The sequence below is a fragment of the Microtus pennsylvanicus genome, chromosome 12, assembly GCF_037038515.1.
Source record: "Microtus pennsylvanicus isolate mMicPen1 chromosome 12, mMicPen1.hap1, whole genome shotgun sequence".
NCBI lineage: Eukaryota > Metazoa > Chordata > Mammalia > Rodentia > Cricetidae > Microtus > Microtus pennsylvanicus.
Window position 1 is genome coordinate 45,521,700 of NC_134590.1, and position 25,659 is coordinate 45,547,358.

Sequence of the window (25,659 nt, forward strand, 5' to 3'; positions counted from 1 at the left end):
ATGCAAATCATCAGAAATCCCCTCGGTCCACTGCCTCAAAGACATTAGACCAGACCTAGAATAGATCACACTCTGATATGAACCTTAATTAAAAATAAAAGCGTAGGCCCAAAAGGATGCCATTTTCCCTTTCGGTCCATAGCTGAGCCAACACATCAGTGAGCAAGGATCTTAAATCAAAGCGTGCTGGGAAATGAGACCCTTGAAAAAGCACCAAATACAAATGTTTGTTTTGTCATCCTGGAACTGTTCATTATCTATAGCTTCCCCATGCACGATCATGAAGAAGTTTCTTTAAATGAAATAACTGTCCCCAGCTGTGAACACGCCTCACCCTTTCTGCCCTGTGTTATCCTGATTCCCAAGTGAACTTGAGTTCATAAGAACCTCAAACCCAGGGCTGGGAATGGCAGTGCCTACCTTTAGTCCCAGCGCTCCAGGAGACCAAGGCAGGAAGATCATAGCGAGTTCAAGGTCAGCTGGGTCTCCACAGTGAGTTCCAGGCTCGCCGGGCTACAGAGCAAAACCCTGTCTCAAAAACAAGCAAACAAACAAACAAAAAAAAAACACCTCTCTCAAATCCATCCTTAACCTCTCTCTCTTCTTCTCACAAGCTTCTTAGGATGAACTAAACACCCAATTATCAAAGCGTTCCTTTGTGGCGGTTTCCTCAAAGAGGAACGCGCCTGTAAACACACTCAGGCCTGATGACACCCCTCAGCTGTCTGCTGCCTGACTTTCCATACAGAGGGTTTGTTTTCTTGCCTGCTTTTGAATTAAACTTCACAAAGCACTTGAGCTCACACATTCTAGAACTTGCCACGAGGATTAGATGAATAGGTTGGGCCTGTTTTCTTTCTTAAATTCCAGCCCTAGAAGGAGTTTCCCCCTACACTCTGTGGGTGGCAGGGGTAGAGACTGTGAGTGTGCGCTGCCCGCATGTCAATTCTGATTCTGCTAAGATTCACTGTATAGGCTGGAGGGATGGCTAAGTGGTTAAGAGCATGTCCTGCTCTTCCAGAGGACCTGAGTTCGCCTCCCAGCACCCACATCAGAACCAACTCACCACCAACTCCAGGGGATACCATGCCCCTGGCCTCTGTGGGCAGGGCACCTGCAGTCATGGGTACATTTCCACATAGTTATAATTCAAAATAATAAAAATTAAAAATAATTTTTATTTAAAAACCCAACGGTATAAAACTTTCAAAAAACACAAAGTATTGTTTAAAAAAAGATTTAGTGTAATGCCTAAATGCGGGGCACCTTGCCATTGGCCAAGAGGATGGCAGAAGTCACCCTTCATACCGCTCGCTGCCTCTCCTCTTCCCTGGGTCTTTTCTCCCAAGGCCAAAGTTCAGTCTGACTCCAAGCCTCTGCACCTACCGTTGCTTCTATCCAGGAATCCTGCCTAGTCCTTCCCTGTTTTGTCCATCATGGGGTATGCCTGTTCCTAGCATGTCAGCTGAACAGCCGGCATCACAGTGCCCAGCACAGGGGAGCCCCTGAAAGCACCCAGAAACTCTAAATGAGTTAACTGAGGGGACTGGATGAAGAGCCGTGGCATGGGCTTTGGAAATTTGGATGAGGGAAAGATGCTACTTGGCTTGGGAGGCTTGGGACAGCCTTGACAACAGAATTAGGGAGACTGCAGCCTTGAAGGACGGGCAGTGTCCGCTTAGCCTGCAGGGGGCAGAGTTTCTAGCAGAGACTATTGCAGCAGCAGAAGTAAACAGACAAAACAACAACAACAAAGAGACAGAAATCTTTAATAAATAAATAAATTAAAAAATAATGATAATAGAAAAAACAACAACAACAACAAAAAACCCCAATCTAGTGCAAATTTTTAAGCCATTCCATTTGCAACGAGAGCAACTTTTGAATAAAATCTAGCCAGAGAAGCGTGGTTTGATGGGATTATGAGTGAAGAGATATCCCTTCTTACTAATTGGTGACATGGATAGAAAGGGGGCCAGTTCAGAATCCAAGCCAAGGGAACTTCACATTTGAATCAGTGGACTGATTCCGCTTTGTTTATATAATAGAGACCTACGTGAAATAGTGTGTGACATGGGCATGAGTGCAGACACTAACAGTAAAGTGCCCCAGGTCTCTCTTATCTAAGGAAGTGGTGTGAACCAAAGACGATGGTGCAGGTCTAGGTCTGTCTCAGTGCGAGGAGGCTGAGGCAAAGGGCTCTGAAGTTCAAGGCCAACCAGGCTGTGTGGGCAGTTCAAGGCCAGCCTGGGCAACTTAGTGAACTTTTTCATCGAGGAGGGAAAGGAAGGAGGGAGGGAGAGACGACTGAATGTGGTGGTAATGGCAGTGCTTTGGAGGCAGAGGCAGGCCGATCTCTGTGAGTTCAAGGCCAGCCAGGGCTACACAGGGAAGGAAGCTGGCATGAGAGGAGAGAGGAAAGGAAGAAAGGACTGGAAGGGGCAGGGGGAGGAAGCATTGCTCTGGTCCTATGTTGACGAAACCTGCCTGTCCCTCCCAAACTGAATTCCGCCACTACCCCAGTACATCTTGTTTGCTTTTAGATTCTTCTATGGATATGGATATAAGGATATGTTTGCATGCAGGACGTTTGGTTTGGCTTGCTTCTGACCTTTATATTATTAAAATCAGTATATATGTAATCACTCAACTGCTTTTCAAGTTAGCCTGTGTCTACAGTTCGATTCCCGCCTCTGGGTAGCATTGCAGCGCACCCTTGGTGGTCACATGCCAAGGTTCTCATGTTAATGCATGTCTGTGTTTTCTCTTTGTTGTCTTGAAGCCCCGTGTGGCTTGACGTTTGGGCTGGAGGACCTGCCGACAATTAAGCTTGCCAGTGGGGTCCCTGGGTCTCTGTGTAGGCACCTGTTGCCTGAGCAACCTTATACAGCGTTGCTAGTTGTTCGCTGAAATGGCTTCCCGTTGCTGTCCTGCCCGTCATCCACACATCTCTGCCCCTTGTTGTCCTTGCCAGTCTTCATCCTGATGCTAAGTACAGCTGAAGCAATCAGTTTGGATTTGAAGCTTTAGTCTGACAGGAAAAAAATCGTCTATATCCATCACAGTGGGAAGATTTTGTCAAAATATATTTGGAGCAAAGTGCTTCTAAGTTATCCTGTCCTCCCAGCCTCCCAGCCCTCCCCAGGGGCAAACAGGGAAGAGACATGCGCTTCTCCCAGCCTCCAACTCTGAGGTACCTTCTATTTTGCTGTAATAGAACTAAGGCATCCATCAATGTCCCCCGCCTCTGGACGTTATTTCCAAATTACATGTGTCAGTTTGATGTGCTTGTGGCTTTTTCTGTTGTTCCAAGATTTATGTGGAATTGTTTAAGAGAAGACCATGATGGGGAAAGGGGCTTCGGCTGCACTGACATATCTTGGAAGATTATGTCGTCATGCCCAAGGCGGTCCTCGGACCCTAGAAGGTGTTATCAAGGAAGGGCCAGCTGTCATGTTTCATTTCAGGCTGCTTTATTTGTGTGTATTTTATCTTTGAGCTATGAGTTTGACTGCCCTTTGTCTTCAACACCCCAAGTACTTACCCCTCCATGTCAGCCGGCACACAGTTGACTTGCTGCGGGACAAGGAGGCACATGGAGCTGGGGATGAAAGAGTCGCCTTTTTGCAATAAATTCCACGGGGAGACTCTAAATGTTAGTTTTTTGACTTTTTTTTGTTTTTGTTTTCCCCCCTCATGTTTCTTGTCTGAGCTGCTTTAGGCATTAGCACAAAAAGCCACAGAAGCAATAGTTTAATTGTCTGAGAACCCACTCAGACATACTTGAGTGCTCAAACTCACCGTTCACAGCAGGTGGCCACACAAGCTCTTAAGAAGATGTATCACCAGGAAAGTGCCAGGAGCATTTAATGCTAGGCCTGAGACGAGAAGGGAGAAAAGGTTTCTCAGCCCATTCTCCGCGAGTCCCTTCTTATGTGTGCCCTTTCGACCTTTCTGTCACAGCGACTGTCATGGAAGAGTTGTGTCTGTGCTTGGGAATACTATTGGCCCTTCTCCACCTTGAGGATATTCGTGGAAGAACAAGAAAGCTTTGAACTCTGTCTTTGGGCTTCTGGGGACAAGCTGATGTTTGTTCCAGAATGCAAGAGTAGATATGTCTGCAATGAACGCTTTTACATGATTTCCGTGGAGATAGTCAAGTGAATGCTGGGAGGTTACATGTGGGAAGGTCTATGTCTCAGAGGAGTGTGTGTGTGTGTGTGTGTGTGTGTGTGTGTGTGTGTGTGATGTATGGGCATGCACACACTTGGAAGTAAGAGGTGGACGTGGGGTTTCTGTTGACAGGGTGCTGTTGAACCCTTTTCAGCTAGGCTGGCTGTCCAGCAAGTCCCTGAGATCTGCCTGTATCCAGCCCCTCCCAGTCCCCCCTGGGTTCTCGCGCATACACAGCAAGCCCTTTATCCTCAGCCCCCCAATGGTTTTAATAAGCGGGGAAGGTTGCTCTGTAGTGTCGCATCCCTAGAGATGGCCACTGTAGGAAATGTGATGACATCAGGCACACAGGCGTTGAGTGATTGGTTCTGCCAGATGGAAGATGAGGCAGATTTCTGTTGAGACTGATATTGACAAAGATATGTTTAGACATCTCATTTTGATGGATCTCAGTTCTTCCTTGATGGCAGTGCTCCAGAATGCTGCTAACTTTCCTCTGGGTTTATGTAATATTTGGGCATCGGAAGTCTCTCTTCCCTCCCTCCATCACCAAGGTGACTTGAGAGAGGAGGTACTGTCCTTACAAGCTCTGCCTAGTAAGTGTTCTTAAGAGGAAGGAGATCAATCTCACACTCACCTCTCAGTCCTCAGTCCTCTCAGCCGGCTGATGTTTCTTTGCTCAAGAGAAGCTTCTCGCATTATGTTTTAATAATGTGAGCCCATTTTGTCTCTTCACGGCCCAGATCTTGACCTTGATTTGTAAATCAATATCATGTCCTTCCCTTGTGTTTTTTCTGTTTCTGAGATGGGGTCTCTCTATGTCGTCCTGGCTATGCTGGAGCGCCCCATGTAGACTAGGCTGGCCTCAGACTCGCAGAGATGCTCCCAGAGTGCTGGGGCTAAAGGCATGGGCCACCTCACCTGACCCTTGTTCATTTTGGGTGGAAACCAAGGCATGAACATACGCCAGCTATCTCTGAAACAACTTGAGTTCTTGAGACCTTAGGTCTAAGGATGTAACTCAGTAGAGTGCTTGCCTAGCAAACAAAGCCCTGGGTTCGATCCCTGGCACCAGTCATGGTGGTATGCTCCTGCAATCACTACTCAGGACGTGAAAATAGTCGGTCAGAGTCATCCTCAGTTGCATTGCAAGTCCAGACCAGCCTGGAGCACAGATGCATGAAGCCCTATATCAAAAAGAAGTTGGGGGGTGGGGGGGGAGAGGGAGAATATGTAAGAGCAGAACCTTGCTGCAGAAGGATGTAGCTTTTTGCTCAGTCCCACTGACATGCTTTCTGGGGTCTGCTCTGCTCTGAAGAGTCTGGTACCCAAACATGGTTGTTGCAGGCTGTGTAACATTTATGGTTCGGTTTTGGGCTCATGACTTGTCTTTGCAGGGAACACTGCTCACCTGGTTGGCTCTCCTTAGCAGGCATCAGCTAACGGGTCTACTGTTTGGGGGCCTCTCGTAGGCTGGGAATTGGCTCCCTTCTCAGCCACGCAGCCCATGGCCTACGTTTCTGCTGAAGGTCTGACTGCCCCAGTTTTCTCTCTAGCCACCTCTCTGTTTCATGGTCCGCCCAGAGCTGCTAGCTCACAGCTGTTTAGAAGCAATGACTTCACACTGTTACCTGGTTTTGTCTCTCCCATGCCCTCCCTATCCTCCCCCCTCCCCCGGTCCACTTTCTAAGCAAAAATGAAGAAAACATCACCACTATCATCTGCTCCAAGTGAAAAAATTAAACCTTGGAAACAACTACTTATGATCCATTTTTAATCATAAACTGGGCCATATACATAATTGAGGAAGCAGGTAATTAAAAAGAAGGAAATAAATATTACATGCACTCTGACCAAATGAGTTAAGGCCTCAGAGCCTCAGAGGCTCGTCATCTATGTGTGCCTTCGTGTGTTCGGTTTACTTTTCCTTTGCAACCCAGAGCTTTGTGTGTCATACAGCCCAGTCTGTCCTCCAATATACTAGTTAGCTAAGAATGCCCTTGAGCTCTGAACCCCCCTCTCCCCGGCTCCTGCCTGGAAGGTGCTGGGTTTACGGGCATGTGCCACCACACCATCTTATGACATTGTTCTGAACGACCACCTCTGAAAGGAGCTACCCACCACGGAGTCCTTCCGCCACTCGGTAGTTGTCAAATGTATGTTTGCTGTTTTCTTTCTTATTGTTCCTGTGAGCAGCCCTCCCACGAACTCCTTGACAATGGAGTCTCTGTACATAGCTCTGATTTTTTCCTTTTGAATAGACCCCGCAGGTGAGATGTGTGGGACCATGTGGTACACATATTATTGATGCTTCTTGCGTTGGCATGGCTACCTCATCCTCCAGAGACATTGTGCTCGTGGCCCTCCCTCTATTAATGGATGTGGGGCCATATCCACAGCCCCAGGCCCTTGTCACAGCTCCATGCAGAAATCCTAGGCAATTACTCGCTGCATTCAATGGTTATTTTTTTGTCTGTTTTGACCTCTGCTATCAGCCCTTCTAAACCAGGTTGCTTTTGCCCTGCTTCTAATGCCCAACAAAAGCCCCCACTTAATTAAGCTTCTTCAGACCCCTAAGACTTCAGAAAGCCTTTCGTGAAACAGAGAGCTGTAAAGCTCAGAGATTCTTCTTAATACCACTCATCATAAACGCTGAAGGTAAGGCTTCAAGAATCTAGGACCTGCAGACAGTTCCCAGGCAGTGTGGCCACATGCCGTTCAACCAGTAGAGGTAGCTGTTGCATCGAGGAGCTCCCCGCCTTATCTGTCCTTTCCGCTTTTAAGAGAAAATGAATCAGTGCAGGCAGTATTTTTAACAACAGTATTTATTTAAAGGGGGGAAAAACTCATGATTTTGTGGTTTTAAAAAACTGCTTATTTCGTGCCCTCTTCTGTTTGAATATAAGGCTCTCTGAGTATTAGTAAGAGCCACTATATGAAATTCATTATTAATCATCTATTTTTAGGCATGAAGCGTTGCTGTATTATGTTTTAGCAGCAGAAACTGGAATTGAAGTGTCACAGACAAATTTAGCCCACATCTGTGAGGAGCGGCCAGTAAGTAATGTATTCTATTCTTCTCTCAGCAGAAGCTCTGAGGGTAAAGATAATGAATTGAGTTTTACAGGGGCCAAATTAGTCATTGGGCCAAAATATTAGTGAATTAACTTTCTCTTCCCTTTTCCTTCTAGGACCTGGCTAGGAAATTCTTGGGCATTAATTGTGTTTGGCGATACTATAATTTCTCTGTTTTTCAAATCGATGCCCCTTCATTTGGTATGTATAGAAAAACAGGTGCTCAACTTGAGTGTTGGGGAGGTTTTCATCTATAGTAACAGGGACCATCTAACAGTGTGGTATGGAGTGTGGTATTTCTAAAGAATTAGGGAAGAAAGTGAAAAACGTCTGCTATTAAGGTCACGGCTAAACTGCTGTCAGCCTCCCGCTGTGTACCTCCTGCAAACCAGCAGCTTCTTTTAAACCAAGACATCTCTAAAGAGAGCGCTGATATGATGTGGTTCCCTGGGCGGGTCCTCTGTCTTTGTGCCCGTGGGTGGGCTCCTGGACCCTGCACTCTGGTCTCTGCATAGAGGTCAGCCTCCAGGAAACAGTCCCCAGACTCCTGTGCCCAGGGCATTCAGGTGAACTTCTGCTAACTGGATACTGTTGAAAGATTACATCATGAGGGAAAGGGAGAAGCCCAGGAGTACCTCTGTCTTTCTCTTTGCACCCAGCTCCTGGCAGCAGCCCTTGAGTGTTCTAGCTCCCATCAGCCAACTGTTCTCTTTGGTCTCAGCTCTCACGGGACCAGGAAGCCCTGGAAGTATCACGTCTATACCCTGATACCACCCTCTTGCATGCTAAGGATGGCATTTGCTTCTTAAATCCTGATTACTAAATCTCCTCTGATTTCCATTTACCCCTTATGCCCTTCCAACACCAGCACCCAATTCACATGCTGGATGTCCTCTGCAGCTACCGGAGACAGAGTCTGCTTTCCTCGGTTGGCACTGAGTTATAGCTATACCCCTAAGAAAATGAAATACATGGCTGAAACAAAGTCAAAATCACGCAGGACACGCGAAGGCCAGGCCACAGCGCTGCAGCTGTGACACAGAGTCAGAGACGGCCTAACTGATGCGTTGTGAGCCTGCTGGTGGAGATTCTCCCAAGCAGATCTGTTCAGGGCGCCAACATGGAAACTCGATATGTCAGTAGATGGAAGTGCTCAGGGCATAAGACTTCCACCAAGGAAAACGTGAAGATGTTTGTTCCATCTTCCTTTCTGTTGCTGTGATAGAAACACCCCAGGAAAAAGTGACCTGGGGCGAGAAGGGTTCATTTGGCATACGCTTCCAGGTCACATTCCATCGATGAGGGGAGTCAGGGCAGAAGCTCCAGACAGGACCCTGGAGACAGAAACCAGGGAGAAATGCTGCTTGCTGGTTTGTTCTCCGGCACGCTCATTTACAGGACCACCCGCCTAAGGATGGAGTCACCCACAGTGGACAAGGCCCTCCCACATCAAGTGTCAATCAAAACAGTTCCTCATGGGGCTGGAGAGATGGCTCAGCGGTTAAGAGCATTGGCCGCTCTTCCAGAGAACCTGGGTTCAATTCCCAGCACCCACACAGCAGCTCACAACCATCTGTAAATCTGGTTTCAGAATAGTTCCTCACAGCCGTGCCCACAGGCCAGTCTGGCCTAGGCACTTCCCCAGCTGAATTTCCTCTCAGATGACTCATTATATCAATTTTACAATTAGAGGTTGACAGTTAAAGTTATGATAGTGTTTTATAAGCATATGTAAACATTATAATAGGAAATATCAGTGGTTTAACATGTTGATCTAAAGCTGGGTATCCACGTGTGGCCCCAAGATAGTACAGAATACAAGAAAAATCGGAATCATACATTTTCTTAAAACATGGCCTTTTTTGTTTTGTTTATTTGTTTTTTTATATTATGTATATTCTCGGTATTCTGTCTGCATGTGTGCCTGCAGGCCAGAAGAGGGCACCAGATCTCATAGATGGTTGTGAGCCACCATGTGGTTGTGGGAATTGAACTCAGGACCTCTGGAAAAGCAGACAGTACTCTTAACCTCTGAGCCATCTCTCCAGCCCCAGTTATGACTTTTTTCACATGTATTTATTTATTTATTTATTTATTTGGTGACTTAATTGTGTGTTTCTAGATCATGAAATTTCAGATGACAGTGTCCTATCACAATGTCACCAGAATAAGCATATATGCTCTCCCAGCCTATGGGCAATGGGTTAGACACCCTGGAAATAACACTACCTGGCAGGTAACCGCATGGTTTGTGTTCTGCAGCATATTTGAAGATGGGAGACCTTTACTACTACGGTCACCAAAACCAGTCCCAAGATCTGGAGCTATCGGTGCAGATGTATGCCCAAGCCGCTCTGGACGGAGACTCCCAGGTAAGCACCAGTAACTGCCTCTCGAGGCCCAGGGCCTATCAGCCCGTTCTGTGGCTTCAGCAGCATGACTTGATGACATCGCTCCTCATTGCCACATACCCTTGCCCTCGGTTCTACGAGGTGCATCTTGACAGAACACTGACAACGTTCCTCACGCAGGCCTGGAAGGCCCACCCCATTGTCTACCTGGAGAGACATTAAGGGAATGAATTGCTCAAGGCCAAACAACTGGTTGCAAACAGAGTAACCAAAACTCCGTCTCTGGTGGAAGTGACTAGCATTTCTACACATTCCATAGTAATAACTAACTCATGGGGTAGACACTCAAGGCCCTCGAGGGGCGCCCATAGGAAGAAGTGGTTTGCACATTACATGAGTGAGTGATGGGCCTTGATCTCCCGAGACCTTTTTGGAACTTTATGTTTTTGATAATTTCAGACTTTAAAAAAAAAAGGTTATAGAAAGAACCCAGAGAGTCAGCAGCACCATCCACCCATCTCCCCCATGTCCCCCTCTAGCAGCGACGTGCCTCTGCTGAATGACGACGTTGACAATGCAGTGGTGGCGTTGCCTACTCCAGTCTTGATGCCTTTCGCAGCTTTTCCACACTGTCCCTTTCTGCTCTAGGGTCCCATGCTGGGTCCCACACGACATGCATGTGTTTCCTTTCCTTCCAATCTGTGACAGCTCCTCAGTCCTTCCTTGACTCCATGACCTTGAATTTCTGAAGCATCCTGGTTACACAGTTTATTAGAACAGCCCTCTTTTGGAGTCTGTCTTTTGAGGATGTTTCTTGTTTGCTTACAAATACCTTAGGCTATATATATATGGGGCATGAATATACGGAGGCACAGTGTGTACTTAGAGCACCCGGGAGATGATATGCCCACAAGCATCGCAGCAGGAATGCATGCAGTCAGAAAGCCTCAGCAGTGGCAAGCTTCTTTTAGCTACCTGGTGTGATCAAATATCCTGACCGAGAGCAACTTAGGAGAGAAAGGGCTTGTTTTGGCTTTCAGTTCTATGGCAACAGGAAAGGAGTCTTGTTAGGGGGAGCTGGAGTCTGATTTGTCACACTCAGGAAACAAAGAGTGAACAGGAAGTGAAGCTGGGCTGTAGAGAATGAAGACCAACTCCCAGGGGACCACTTACTCCAACTCTTAAAGATTCTACAACCTTCCCAAACGGTGCTGCCTGCTGGGGACCAGGGGTTCGCGCACATGACCCTGCGGGGGATATTTCACACTGATCGCACAACCAGTGATTTCTGTAAAGTTTCTTGCATTTCTAGTTCATGAAGATCTTGAGGGAAGTGCTGCAAAGCTGTCCAGGCATCTTGCTTGTCTTCCAAAGTTTGCCCAGGGATTTTAGGAGGTCTCGCCTGCAACAATCACTAGCGTGTGTCTTTACAGTAGTTCTTTTCTTCATCCCCTTTCAGCTTCCTAATTAGAGTTAGGTGACGATCTCAGGCTCTTTTCCACAGTGGAGAATGGGAAGGTTGCTTCCTGCTTGTGTAGGTGACTGGGAGGTGTGTGGTCACAGAGCAAATTTGGAAGCTCCTTCCTGCCTCAGGCTTCTTTTAGTTCAGAGGCATTACATCAGTACAGTTGTGTGCCCGGGTTAAAAATCCCACGTCTTTCCCACTCGGTTGCTTGTACATGACTTGTCTCTAATCTCTGATGTTGTCATTATAGCCTCTCCCCTGTGGGATGTGAGTATTGAACGTGATGTTTGTTAGAAAGCTCTGATTCTATGCCAAGTATGCTTGATGAACATGATCTGCCTTATTATTATATCGCCTAGCTCTGCTAAAGAAACAATCTTCCCAGTTATTAGCTGTCTTTTAAAATTAGGCCTAATAATTTGATTTTCAATTTTGTTATTTATTTGTTTAGAAAAGCAATGTTACAGTAAAATTTAATCTTAAACGGCAAAAAACTGAAATCAATAATGTGTCTGTAGTTCCATAGCAAAGTCTTTTGCTTCTTCCTTTTTTCTTTTTTTTTAATATTTATTTATTCATTTTTGTGTGTTGGAGGGAAGGGTGAGCATGCCACAGCATTCATGCAGATGCCAAAGGACAAATTTTAGGGAGATGGTCCTCTCCTTCCCCACTGTGGATCCTGGGTATTGAACCCAGGCTATCAGGGTTGGTGGCAAGCACCTTTACCCACTGAGCCATTCCTCTAGCCTGGGCTTCTCACTTCTTCATGATATCTTCACACCCCTTCCGGTCCCTGCCACCAGCTCTGTAGGCTACATCATCTCCCGTTGAAGACCAGCTTCAACAAAACTCCTACGTTCCAGGGTAGGAGCGTGAGGATTAGAATTATTAAGCAAAAGGAACAGAGATATGAGAGAAATAAGAGACAGAAACACAGCACAGCATCAAGAGGAGCATTCAGTGAATACTGAATCCATCCGCATTTATTTTCCAAAAGGAAGGAGGGATGCCATAGGCTTTATTGGCGTGATATAAGGCATAGACTTGAATTTTCCGACCTTCGGTCCAGGTGGAGCGGATCCACCTCTATACCCAAAATACTAATTAACCACACCCTGGGTCAGAATCTCTTTGTAGCCACACCTGTCGTTAACAACTTTGAGAGAGCAAAACTAAGCTCAAACTCACTGACCTCCAGTCAAGGTGCAACGGGTTCACAACTGTGGGTTCCCACAGTCTCCAGTGTGCCTACAACCTTGGGAATAATCTTATCACTCAACTGATAGACTGTGTACATTTTATTACACCGTCTCTATCATTCATACCCATGGATGAATGGTTCTTCTTTTGTTTGACAACCTATTTATTGATTCTACGTGTATCTATCCAGTCCTTCTGTGCTACAAAGTTCAGTGGTCACTATTCTTTTTTCCTTGGTTAAGAGTCTCCCAAGGAGGAGCTGGGGAGCGCCCCCTCTTTGGCCATAGTGAACACTTTGGGATCTCCACCTTCCCCCACCCCCTGCACTTGAATACCTCAGTTATATGCTGAGAATGACCGTCACCATCCCAGGGGTTTTACGACTGCAGAGTAGTATACTGCTGGTTTATATTTCTGTGTTCCAGTCGTTATCTCAGTGAGCAGTAAGTAGCTAAGCCGAGGAGGGTGGCAGAAACCTTGTCGGCGTGGACGGTTTAATTCTGTTAACTGACTGCGGCTGACACTTGGTTCTCACTTCAAATTGCTTTTACATAATTGCTAGTAAGGTAGGCGATTTCATCCACGCTTGTTGTTGATGAACTAACCGCCCTAGCTTCTTTATATGAATTCTCCATTCTCGTTCTTTGCCTGGTTATCTATTGGTCCTTTGATACATTTTCAAACTCAAGTCATAATTAGTTCTTTATATATTTCCCTACTTGATAATGAACCACAGAGCTGCGTTCAAACACACAAACGCTTGTTCTCCCGGCCTAGCTGCCGCTTACTTTGATCTTATTTTCCCATTGATCAGAATCCTCGCAATTTTATAGCCACGTTCTCTCTTTTCTTCTAACACTTCAAGTTTTAAGAGCCCCTTCCTTTCAAAGAGAGGCGAACGCTGTGCATTCTGCTGGATGTGTGTGTGCATCTTAAAGACACGTCAGACTCTTTCTACAGACCGGCAATGAGTGGAGTCTCTGGACCCTGTCCTCTTGCATCTGAATCCCAGCTCTGCCATTTTCTAGCTGGGTGACCTCAAGCACATCCCCTAACGTCTCTATGTCCCAGATTCTCAATCTGTACGATAAAGGGTGATAGTACCAGTAATGACTCATTGAGACCTTTGAGACCGAGTGAGTGTTTGGAAAGCAGATGCTGCCCCCCACACAGCCAGCACTCGCAAGTTAGCTGCTGTTGTGTGTTGACAGTGATTGCTGCGTGAGCTGGTGGGGAGTCCTGGTATACACAACGTGGTGGATGTTGATGGCCCGCAAATTATTATTAGTAGCCATCGAAATACAAGGCCAAAGGGAAACCATGAAAATACAACCCATCATCTTTTGAAGGGCAGTAACACTTCTCTGTGGATCTCTAGTAGTTTATTGGAGGACATGCTGATCTGGCCACCTACCCTCATGCTGGAGGGGCTGTTTCTTTCTGGTAGTTTAAGAGTACCCACAGTTTAGACACTTCTCAACCACCCGGCTCTCGAATGACATTCTTTTATGGGAGCTACACAGTCCAAAGGATAGGTCCCACTCTGAGGGTCTGAAGCAAAGTGTAGAAGAAAGATGTAGAAAAATAACCCAGCGCTGAGATTTACACCACCAGGAATCATGTGACGTTTTCCACACTCACTTAGAATACCCCAGATATGTGTTCATATGCTATCGTTTATTTGATTAGTTGTCCAGTAGACGGGTGGTGATCAAGGGCCTGGTCTTTTAGCAGTGACCTAACTAGCGTTCTGGCTTTGTTGATGCCAGGACTCGTTTCCCAGGTCCTGGGTAGGAACCAGAGTCGGGAAGGCTTGCCCGGCATTTGAGCAGATGCACTGTGGCATTCTTTGAAAACCTCCCACTCTCCTGCAGATATATTTCTCAGACGCATATTTTTAGGGGAACGACTCATCAATGAACACGACCAAACCATCTGGCTCTTGGGACTGTGAAAAAAAAAAGTAGAGGTTGTAAAAGTTTACAGTTGTGTCTGGGTTTTATCCAGGAGTCGCTGACTCGGGTTTTGCTCACTTTTTAGGGATTTTTCAACCTAGCTCTACTGATAGAGGAAGGTGCTGTCATCCCACACCACATTCTGGAGTTCCTGGAAATTGACCCCTCACTCCATCCCAGTAACTCCTCCATCCTCCGGGAGCTGTATGAAAGGTGAGCTCTGAGCTGCTCTGATTCCGGGGAGAGGTGGGGACCAGAGCGGGTTACACTCTTGCCTTGATTCAAGCTAGCATCACCCTGATTTTGTGATGTCAGCTGTGAGAAAATGTCAACAAAATTGCTTCTGTCAGCCTTCAGCTCAGTTGAAGTTGTTCCTTTTCTATTGAGCTTCCGGTCTGTCATGGAATGTTCTAGATCTGAAGTTTAAGTGCTGACCAAGATTTTCCATCAAATTAGCTGGCTGTTCTAGAAGATAAGGAGGCCATCCTACACCTGGACTTTGGATAGACACTCAGAAGATCCTTAGGGTCCTCCTTAGGTCTTCCTTTCCAGAGGTTTCTGCTAGAATCTCCAAATACCAGGTTGGGCCCAAAACACTTCGAATTAATTAGCTTCATTCTCCACCACCATCTTGAGGGAGTTCCTGTATGCAAAAACAAACTCATGTGGGTATGAGGGGCCAACCATGGCTGGTGCCACCAAAGCCAGTGATATCACAGGTAGCCTGGTCTTGGTTCACAGGTGCTGGAGCCTCAGTAATGAGGAGTCCCTTAGCCCCTGCTCCCTGGCCTGGCTTTACCTTCACTTGCGGCTTCTCTGGGGTACCATTCTGCACTCTGCCCTGGTGAGTATCCTCCCTGAGCCCTGCCCGAGGTACTGCCCTTCCTCAGTCATCTGATGTGTGCTCCGAATGCCTGCAGATCTACTTCCTCGGAACCTTCCTGCTGTCCGTAGGGATCGCCTGGATGGTGCTTCATTTCCAGTGTGTCTCAGGTAAAGCTTTCCGGAAAGCCAGGGCAGGAGGGAAGCGGGGCCTTTTTCTATCCTAACAAGTGGCACATGCTCTCCTCATAATCCTGGACATGCTTCATTTCTTCAGCACGGTCCTGCATGGGATGAAGGTGTCCTTACAGGGTACGGTGTCTCACAGTCCCCGACTGTCAGGAAACCTCAGTCTGTTACAGTTTTCAAAGGAAAGGGCTTGGGATTTTGGCTGTTTATTTTTTGAGCTCAAAAAAAAAAAAAACAGAAAACAAAAACAAAAATAAACTAAAATGTTTTCTTTTTTCCTATATATTCTCCAAACCCTCATTTCAAACCCAGCAGCTGTATGAAGTATTCCCACTCGTGTAGCAGGATTTCCTGGACCACCAGCCCCCAAGTCCTGACACAGAGACGTGTGATTAATTATGAATGCCCGGCCTTAGCTGAGGCTTGCCCCACTAGCTCTTATAACTTACTTTAACCCGTTTCTCTTCATTTATGTTTCACCTCAGGACTTTTTACCTTTCTTTGATTCTGTGTTCAACTTTCCTGCTTCCTCCATGTCTGTCTGTCTGGTCCCTATTGGCCATCCAGCTTTGTTGTTGTTTTTTCAGTCCATGCGGCTTTTTAATCAGACCAGTCAGGTGCTTAAGCAGGCAAGGTCAAACAGCAACACATCTTTATGCAGTTAAACCAATGCAGCACAAACAAAAGCAACCCATCTTTACATAGTTAAACAATTATTCCGCCACACAAACAATGTGACACATCTTTAGTTACACAAATATTCTGTTCCACAGCACACTCATCCCAGTCGTATTGCGTAAGTGTACCTAGCTAGCCAGGTAGACACGGAGAGGCCACCTTGGTTCCTTCCAGACACGGTCATTTTTTTTCACGCTAGCATAAGGAGTAGCTAATGCAATGAGATTTTCATTACTTCTGTTTGGGCTTAGACTGACTCCTGACTTGGAATCTGTGTGACTTGGTGTGAATTACTCAACCTTTCTGATCTTCCAGTTTCTCATCAATGGAAAGAGAGTCCATCATAGCTTTCAAGGGCTGTAAACTGAGGGGATAGTTTAAAGTGCATATAGGATGCGTATCCTAATGGCAACTGTAGTTAACTGAGAGCCATCAAACCTGAGTGGTGTATAAAACCCTCTCAGGGAACATTAGCTGTTTTATTTGTCTTCCCAGGGTAAAGAATGGCCCAAGTCCTACCGTTCATGTTACTATCTCATACTTAACAGAGGCTCAAACTGCAAGTGTCTCTTGGTGGAAAGTGACAGATTTCCACCATCTTGAATGGCAACCAGAGGAGGGAATAACTCATGAAGACTAACAGAGACACTTACAATGGGTAAATTAGGGACAGGCTGGCATCTGAGTGTTTGCATGCCCGTTATTCGTGCTGCAGATGATGAACAGTGAAAGGAGGGGGTGGGCTTCCCTCTCTCGAATGCAGCGCCGTCTTCCTCTAATTTACCGAAGGAGGTGCGAGCTGCCCTCCACAGCCCTGCAGGCTGGCTGCCCGGTCCTCTGCCCCTGCATAAATCTCCCTAGGGCACCGTCTGTCTCATCCCGGAATTTGTTGCCAGCTATAGCACATTTATTTTGCATCTTGTCAATGTTTCCATTTCAAATTATCTTTGTCATTTTTACTCTGTGGAGACACTGTTACGACTGCTCTGAACGCGCTTCTGTTAGGGTTGCTGGAAATTGACTTGATGGCTTTATGCCCGCCGGTAGCCATGAAAATTCATGGGTGGGTGGGAACTCCTTTCTTAGACACTGGCTGCTTCTCGTCTTCCCATCTTCATTATCAGTCCTTCTACATTCTTGTCTCCCGTCCCTATGGCCCTTTCATAGATCACATGTATTTCCCCCCTGTCCCTCCTTGGGTCATTCTGTCACCTGTTCCCCCTCACTTTTCAAAATGGTTTCACTCGCTTTTTCTAGTGTGTCTCCCCTTTCTTCTGGACAACCACAGAAGACTGTTGGGATAAGATCTAAAAAAGAACTCAGTTCTGCATGTGGCATGTTACTGATGAGAATATGGAAGCCAGAGAGGTGAAGTAGCCTGTTCAGCTAAGGAAACGAGACCAAGAGGGATGCAGAATTCCAGACTAGCTTTCAAAACCTCAGTACTTTAAAATGTTACAGACTATCTTAAACTAATTGCCCCTTCACAGTAGGAATATTTCCTAATAGGTTTGAGTATCTTAAAATAAAATTCGTAATTAACCTGCCCACATGCATATTTGCTTTAAAAGCACTATAAAGGATAATTAAAAGAAAACAGCTTGTTACAAAATAATGTTTCCATATGTAAAATCGAGCCCAGTGCTTAGTGTTACTGGGCATATGAATCATGCAGGGTTCATAGGCCTTGAAGATTCTGAGAGAGTGAGTCTAGACAGACATTTGTAGCAGGCCTCTGGGTCATGCCCACACTGCCATTCTGTACAACATGCCTGGACCGGGAATGGTGGAAATGGAAAGGAAGGGCTATCGTGCTGCCAGAATGTGCCTGCCTGCTGCGGTGCCACCGGCCATGTGAGAACTCATGCTGAGAGCTGACGCACCTCTCCCATTCCTTGACTGGTATCCATGGTCCTTGTACAAGATGAAAACATGCCAGTCGTTTTGAAATAAGATTGTCCAACCCAGGTGACTGAAGAGGTGATAGGCAGATGACAGGAGCACGGTGCGTGGGCTTCCTAGAAGCCAATGCTTCTGCCACTGGCCTTGATGGGCTGCTGGCATCCACATGTCCCTTGCACCACAGGAAATGGCGGTGTGGATGACTGACCTTTGTGGCGGATGAGGGTGTGAAATAAACATAGTAATTCACCCCGGGTACCGGTCAATAGTCAATAGAGAAGGCTTTGGTTTGAACACTGCTGGCCTCTAAAAACAGCCCGGGGTAAGGATTGCCACTAGAAGTTGGGGTTCTTATTTATTTCAGAGTTTTGATTCCTTTTAAAATCAATTGTTTTTAAAGTTTAATCCTCTGTCAGCAAGCTGTTCATATCGGTTATGCGTTCAACTCCAGCTACCCCCATTTTTCTCCCAAGTTTATATGATGTTCTGTGATATATAGTCAACATGCCCCAGCCTTTGCCACGTGAAATGGTCCCATGTTCAGTGGTGCAGGACAGGAGTTAGTCCCACCAGCAGTGGGGAAAAGAGCTGCTAAGATTCTGGCCCTACTGTTACTTGTGGGACAATGTTGAGCAAGGGAGAAGCTTGCCTTTGCCTCCGTTTGTTCTTCTGTAAAATGGAAGAGATAATACCTTACCTTCTTCTTTCTGTAGCTGAAAGAACCAAATGAGATGACATGGTGTATTTAAGCTGTTAGTTGTCAGTCATGTCCTAGTGGGACATTTTGCCTGCAATTAAAGAATTCTGCCACAAGGAGGCGATCACACTTAACTAGCCTGATTTGCCTCTGTAATAGTTAACCGAAGCCTAGCATGCTTTTGCTATGTTGTGGGGCTTTCACTTCAAAAGCATTTAAGCAAAGGTGTTTACAAATCTGTCACAAGTAACAAAATAGGAGACAAATAGTGCCATCAAGAAAACCTGTTTCTGGTTCCTGGCTTGCCTTCCTCCAGGCAGCTACATCTTTCAGAAGATCAGTGCTTCTCAGGGTAATAAGGCCCCTGGAGTTACTTGGCTGCCTCAGGTCTGAGAGCAGAACTCCTACTAAATGTTCCAGGTGCTCGGTTAGGCAGCTTCTGGGTCACCCTGCTTGGGCATCTTCCCCTAACCCCAGAGCCATTAGCATTTTCCCTGGAGCCTTCCAGTTTCAGGTTGCTCCCGGGAAAGGAGGGGGCGCTTTGCTAGAACAATCCACAGATAGATCAGCCTCACTCTCAGACCCTAAAAAGAGTTTATTTCACTGCTTGAGTGTGTCTCAGAAGCACCTCCTCCCACTCCTGCCAAGGGCACAAGCATAATTAGTGTAATGGAGCGGCTGTTTTGAAGCCCAAAATATCCCAGAGTAAAGTGAGTCCATACTTACCTGGACCTGCTGCAGACGCCCCTCAAGCAGAGGAACCTGGAGCCTGGCTGGCCGCCTGATGGGAGGTAAAAAAAAAAAGGATGGAAAGAAAAAAAAAAAAAAACAGAAGCACCATGTCAAAGAGTCCCCGTTTGAAAACTGAAATTTGAATTTTGAAAACACAGAATCCCTAAGACTCTAAATCCTAAATTCTTAAACCCTGAAACTTGAGTACCAGCAGCATGAAGCCACAGAGGGTCCACACCTAAGCACCCAACAGGTTGCAGAAAAATGCAAGGGCACTAAACATGTAAAATTACCTTTCAGTCTGTGCATATAAGGTGTATATATGAAACGACGAGTTTCTTTTTTTCTATTTGTGTCCACAAGATACATCATTATACATAGTCTGACCTAAGCCCCAGCTCTGAACTCTGAAACCCATCTGGTCTGGTTCATTTCAGAGGAAAAAAAAGAAAATGCCCGTCTGCAGCGTGACTCTAAAGAACACACAACATAGAAGAGATCTGTAGAGCTTTCCGCTCCCAGGGATGGCAGGGTGGCTGAGTCCCTGCCAGTCTGTCCCTACCCTGCCCGTGAATGCTGACTCATTCTTTTAGACGGTGATTATTCTAGGTTTTTTTCTATTTTCTAACAGAATGTAAGGTGATCCAAGTGAGATTAATTAAACTTTTGTCTGCTCTGCCTCTGTCCCCTACGCTTCCAGCTAATGAGGTTTCTGCTAAAAGCACAGGGAAATCACAGCAAGGTGTCTTCCCCGTCTCCCCTAGTCTCCCTCTCTTGGCGCCCACCAGTGCCAGTGTTGATGACAGGAATCTTGTTCCTGTCCTGGGCCCTGCAGGCTCCCGAGGACTGAGTCATGCATAGTGTGAGATTTCCTTCCCCTCATTCTCTCCAGTCACCTGCCATACTCTTTGCTGAAGCCCACGTTTGATTTACTGGCAGCCAAATATATGGGATGGTTATAACATGGATCAGCATACTTTTCTGTTTTGTTTTCTAGGCAGAGTCTCCCATAGCCCCTGCTAGCCCCAAGTTAGTAGAGGATAACCTTTAACTTCTGCTCCTCCTGCCTCTCCTCCCAATGCTAGGATTATAGGCCAGCATCTCTACATTTACTTTATGTGTCTAAGGCTGGAACCAAGGGCTTCACACATACTAGGCTAGCGCTCTACCAATTGAGCTACACCCTAGCACCCCACTTTTCTGTAAGGAGTTAGATAATAATTACTTTGCCTTTTCCTCTCTGTCCCTGGAGATCAGAGCAGACATCATAGTTGGGCTTCTAATAAAACTGTGTGTGGACCCATTTGAATTTCAAATATTTTCACATATCACAAAGTCTTAGGCTTGTTTTAATTTTTGTCCTCCCATTTAAGAGTGTAAAAGCCATTCTTAGATCATAGAGCCATACAAAACCAGGCAGTGACTGTCCTTGGCCACAGGTCCTGTGTGTGCCAGCTCCCGATTATTCCCACTAATATACAGAAATGATTCCCCAGCCAGCGAATAATCCACAAATCACTTCCCCTTGGCTCTGGAACATACTCTGTTATTTTTTAAGTGGCGCGATGATATTCCTGGTTACCTTGGTTCTAGTCCAGTAATAAAATCAGCACACTTTCCTGGTGAGCAGAGACAGAGGGCCCGCTCCAGAATTAAGATGTGGGACGGGGGGGGGGGGGGGACTAACACAGTGATTGCAGCGCCCACAGAAGGGAGGGGACCCTCACAAAGATAATAACAAACTTGCTGGGGAAACGCCAGCGTTCATTATTGTCCCCATCCGGGGGATTAGGTGGCGGCGGCGCTAATTAGGCATTCCTTCTACATTTACACATTGGCACTTTTTGTTTTAATCAGAAAACCAATTGCTGATTTATCTCGTTACCATGGTGACTTAGATGGTCCCTAAGCTTAAAAGTCCCTGCCTTAGTGTTGTATTAACTTCCACTGGGGTCACAGGAAAGGCAGAGCCTATGGCAGATGGGGGTCCAGACACCAGCTGTTGCAAACCCTTTTGTTCCCAGGGGAGGAAACAGAGGAACCAGGGATTCCAGCATCTTAAAACTGAAACATCCACATGTTCATATCTAGCTCAGGAAGTAGCCAACTTCCTTAGGCAGCTAAAGAAGATGCCCAGGGTTGGCGTCGTACCGTGGCATGGTGATCTCTGAACCTCGTCTCTTGATCACCCGTCTCCAAGTCTTTCATAGCCCTTGTAATGTTCCATATTTCCACGATACTGTGGTCTCTCCCCTAGTCTCTGCTTCCACATTTCCTGTGAGTGGTTGGAAGAAAAATCCTGTTCGTGGACAGAAACGCCAACCTGCTAGGATGCTCATGCCCCAACTTTCAGCAGCAGCTCTTGGGGTGACCCCGTTCAGACATGGAGCTGTTGAAGAGTTGGGTTGTCAGTGCAGGGTGGCATCTTTGTGTGGTACATATGGTTCAGAATGACCTTTAAAAATGGCTCCGTCAGGCCGTCAAGATGGCTCAGCAGCTAAAAGTGCTTGCTGCCCGTGCTGGAAGCTTGCATTCAGTCCCTGAACCCACATGATGGAAGAAAAGCACGGGCTCCAACTTGTCCCCTGACCTCCACATGTGTGCCTGGCGCATGCACATGCTTACATATGTGCGCTACACATAAGTACAAAAATAATAAATAAAATAAAAAATGACCCCACTTTCTGCAGAGACTGAAGTATTACCAAGTTTAGTTGAGATCACTGCTTACAGGTAGACCGGCTCGAGTTTGAACCGTTCATCACCCAGCTGCAGGTGTCACTGTCCCCATTTTACAGCTAAAGAAACTAAGACTCAGAGTGGTTCAGAGCTTGCTCGAGGTTGCCCAGCTGGTAAACATCCCTGCTATTCAACTTGCGGCCTTTCTGGCTTTGAAGTTCTTGCTGGTTTTTGTTTTGGAGCCTCAAAGGAGACTGCAAGCAACCAGAAAACAAATGCTTCAACCCTTTTATCAGTCCCCTAAGCCATGTACCTGAAACAAACAAATCTCAACACATTCTCCACATACTTAGGCATTCCAAACACTGTTCTAAGCTTTTCGAGAGCTTTTTCTCAGTTAACCCGTGGAATGATTCAGTGAGGCAACTACGTTCCTCTTCTCCATTTCCTGGAGTTGGGAACGTGTGGATAAGTTACCCGAAGTCACTCACACAGCTGTTAAGGGTCAAAGCAGTTGGCCTCAGGAGCCCACAGTCTTTCCTCAGGCATGTCTAGGTTTTAATACATAAAGCAGGCTTTGCCAGCTCCAGCGTAGATGACATGTAGAGCTAATCACTCATTGCTGCGAGGCTGTCGCGTATACTACAGGAGGCTTAACGTGATCCTTGGTTTCTACTCATAAGATGCCATCATTCCATACCCTGGGCAGGTATGGCAAGTGGAAATGTCTCCAGACAGTGCCACAGCGCTCGGGGGAGGCAAGATCACTAGTATCAGAAAGTTACTGACATGGGGTCTGAAGAGGTGGCTCGGCTTTTAAGATCACTGGTTGCTCTTGCAGAGGACCTGGATTCAATTCCCAGCCCCCACATGCCAGCTCACAACCATCTGTTACAGTTTCAGAGAATCCAGTGCCCTCTTCTGGCCACTGTAGGCACCAGGCACTCAAGTCGGACAAGACGTACATGCAGGCGAAGCACTCACACGCATAAAATACAAGTTAAAGAGAAAAGACAACTACCCACATAAACTTGATATAAGTTCCTCTAAAATCAGGGTAATTGTGTTCTCTACTAAAGATATATTGAAAAATACTGAAACCTAATTTCATGAAAAATGCAGCGATTGTATTTTCCAACCATTGCATGCAATTATTTAAATAAAATAACTTGGGCTGAATATGACATACCATCCAGATGGCATAAGAATGCAAATAAAACCAGCCCTCCTCTGACTGTTTGATATTATTTATGGTTTGTATTATATTGACATCATGGGGAAGATGGGGGAGGGGAGTTGGGGAGCTGGGACAGGGCCACAGTTCAGGAAACTGACGACAGTGGCATCTTGCCTGGAAATTCCTTCAGACGCTCAGGGACTTAGAACCCCAGGCCGTAAGAGCCACCAGAGATCTTTACATATCTATTCCAACCTGGTATTTTATAGAAGGGGACACCAAAGTTCAAAGAGCATAGATAACGGGTCCAAGGTTGTTTGTCTACCGAGAGTTGGGACCACCAGCCAAGGAGTATCCCTCTTGCTTGCTGGGTCCTGGCTGGGGCTGGGTGTCCTGTGTGTGCCTCTCTCAATCGTCAACTCCCTTTGCACTGTGTCTCCGCAGCCAATGGCTCCTCTCCAGCACCAGCCTGGGTCGTGGCAGACCCCACCTCATCTACCCCAAGTCCAGCTGTGCCTCCAGCTGCAGATGCCTCCGACCACGACCCACCCACAGTGGCTAACAACCCCGAGCCTTGTGGGTGAACTGTGCACTCCAAGTCTTTCCAGCTGAGAGACAGCCCTTTCAACATCTGGCTGGGGAAGGCCAAGGTCAGGGCATTGTACTGATAAATACCTTAAATGTCTCGTGAACTGGATGCCGGCTTTGCACTTGGTGTCTTTTTGTTTATTTCTAAACAAGGACATACCCAGAGCAGGATATAGGTATCAAACAAATTCAAGGATCGCCTTGAAAACAGGGGCATGCGGGGAGGTGAGCCGAGGCATTGGACTTTCATTCCTGGTCATCGTTCTGGGAACCACAGCCTGCCTTGTAGAACATCCATGGAGGTGCGTTTGAAAAAGTCTTGGTCTTTGTTCATCCCCTCTGACCGGAGGACAGGAACTTCCCTCCGAAGCTGATGATGCTTCAGCGTCTGTGTTTGCCACATCCTGCTCCCCAAAGCCCGGCTGACAGATTGCTCTCTGAGTTTCAAGCCCAGCAGTTAGAAGGCACCCTGAAGCAAACAAAACAGCATAGACAGGGAAGGCAATAGCATTGTATATTGGTTTACATTTTTTTTCCCCTGTGGATTTTTCTAGAGTCGTAGTGCTTCCAAATCATTTGATGACATTATTGGATATCGTTTATGTTTCCATCACAACCCATGCAATAACATCTAGGAACTCTTTAGTATTTAAGTGTAGTCTTCTTCATGAATTGCCGTTAGACTAGACTGGCAGCAAAGGGATCTGCAGAAAAACAGCTGTTAGCTCATAGCTTCATCTCCACCCCTTCTGCCTGCCGGTGTCTGTATAGGGATGTGTGTGCGTGCACGGGTGTGTGTGAGTGTGTGCGTGAGTGTGTACTGTATGCTGCTACTGTAGAAAATACATCAGTAAGGCATTACTGTGGGTTCAGACTACTCTTTGCACTACTTTATTTACGGTAGTAAATAAAATTATTTTTCTACAGTTGACTACCAGGAAGTTGGCTTCTTTTCTTTTTCGTTGTCACTGTGGTCATTCTACCAAGTGCTGACGTCCACATGTTCTCCTCAGGAGGCTCCCCATCCTCAATGCACAAAACAACCCCCTACACAAGAGGGGTTGTCCTGGAAGCCACGGATAGCTGTGGATATGAAGGTGGCAGGAAGCTCCCTTAACGAATCCTAAGCCTACACCTGCCAGGATGATGTTTGCTGAGCCTCACACTCCGTGCTGGACCACCTGCTCTGATGAGTTCTTCCTTGGATTCTAGGCTAAGCCTCCAGCTCGCCCTCTTTCTCATGTGTGCATTGCTCCCGTTTGAGCAGACATTCCCTGAGCCATTGGCGAAAGAGTCAGACTTCAGAGTCTAATAGTCCTGGTCCTGTAACTTACTCAGTAATTTTAGGATTAACCCTCCTTGGGCTTCACATTCTTGTGCGAGATAATGAGGATGGGAAAACAAATCCACCGCTTGCGCATCTCACAAGTCTTAAGTGAGATTGTGCATAGAGCCCACAGGAAAGCGCAGGGTTGGTTGTGTGTAGGGAGGTTATATGGGAGGAGCCACGCAGGCGCTCAGCTCTGCTCAGGGCTTCTGTTGAGGGCAAACACACCCATTCCCTATCTGCTGGGTCCCTAGGCTGCGGACAGTCACAGTTACACTACTCAGTGGGTCAAACTCCAGCCATGGGTTATAAGAGGAGTCTTTCAGTCCTGTCTTCATTAGTTACTTTTCTGTGGCTGTCATAGAACACCCATGACCACAAGCAACTTACAGAGGAAGGGGTTTATTTTGGCTTATGGTTCCAGAGGGATAAGGATCCGACATGAAAGAAAGGTAAGGCCATAAGTGATAGAAACATAGAACTGGAGGTGGGATGAGGCTATGAATTCTCAAGGCTCACCCCCAGTGATGTAACCTCCTCCAGCAATGCCACACCACCTCACCAAACAGCGCCACCTACTGGAGACCAAGTGTTCCAATACCAGAGTCTATGAACCACACTGTGGCTATGGATATTTGGGCTGGATGGT

General features: G+C 46.5%; 1 protein-coding gene across 1 annotated transcript in view; it reads left to right on the plus strand.

Annotated features, from left to right (window-relative positions):
• Positions 1–24,614, plus strand: part of Sel1l3 (SEL1L family member 3) — a 110,150-nt gene extending 85,536 nt beyond the window's left edge. The window contains exons 18-24 of the mRNA XM_075943538.1: positions 7,140–7,230; positions 7,365–7,449; positions 9,511–9,620; positions 14,305–14,432; positions 14,961–15,063; positions 15,140–15,212; positions 23,540–24,614. Of these exons, the coding sequence (XP_075799653.1) occupies positions 7,140–7,230; positions 7,365–7,449; positions 9,511–9,620; positions 14,305–14,432; positions 14,961–15,063; positions 15,140–15,212; positions 23,540–23,679 (730 nt within the window). The 3' untranslated portion in view covers positions 23,680–24,614. The remainder of the gene's footprint in view (positions 1–7,139; positions 7,231–7,364; positions 7,450–9,510; positions 9,621–14,304; positions 14,433–14,960; positions 15,064–15,139; positions 15,213–23,539) is intronic.
• The last annotated feature ends 1,045 nt before the right edge of the window (positions 24,615–25,659 follow it).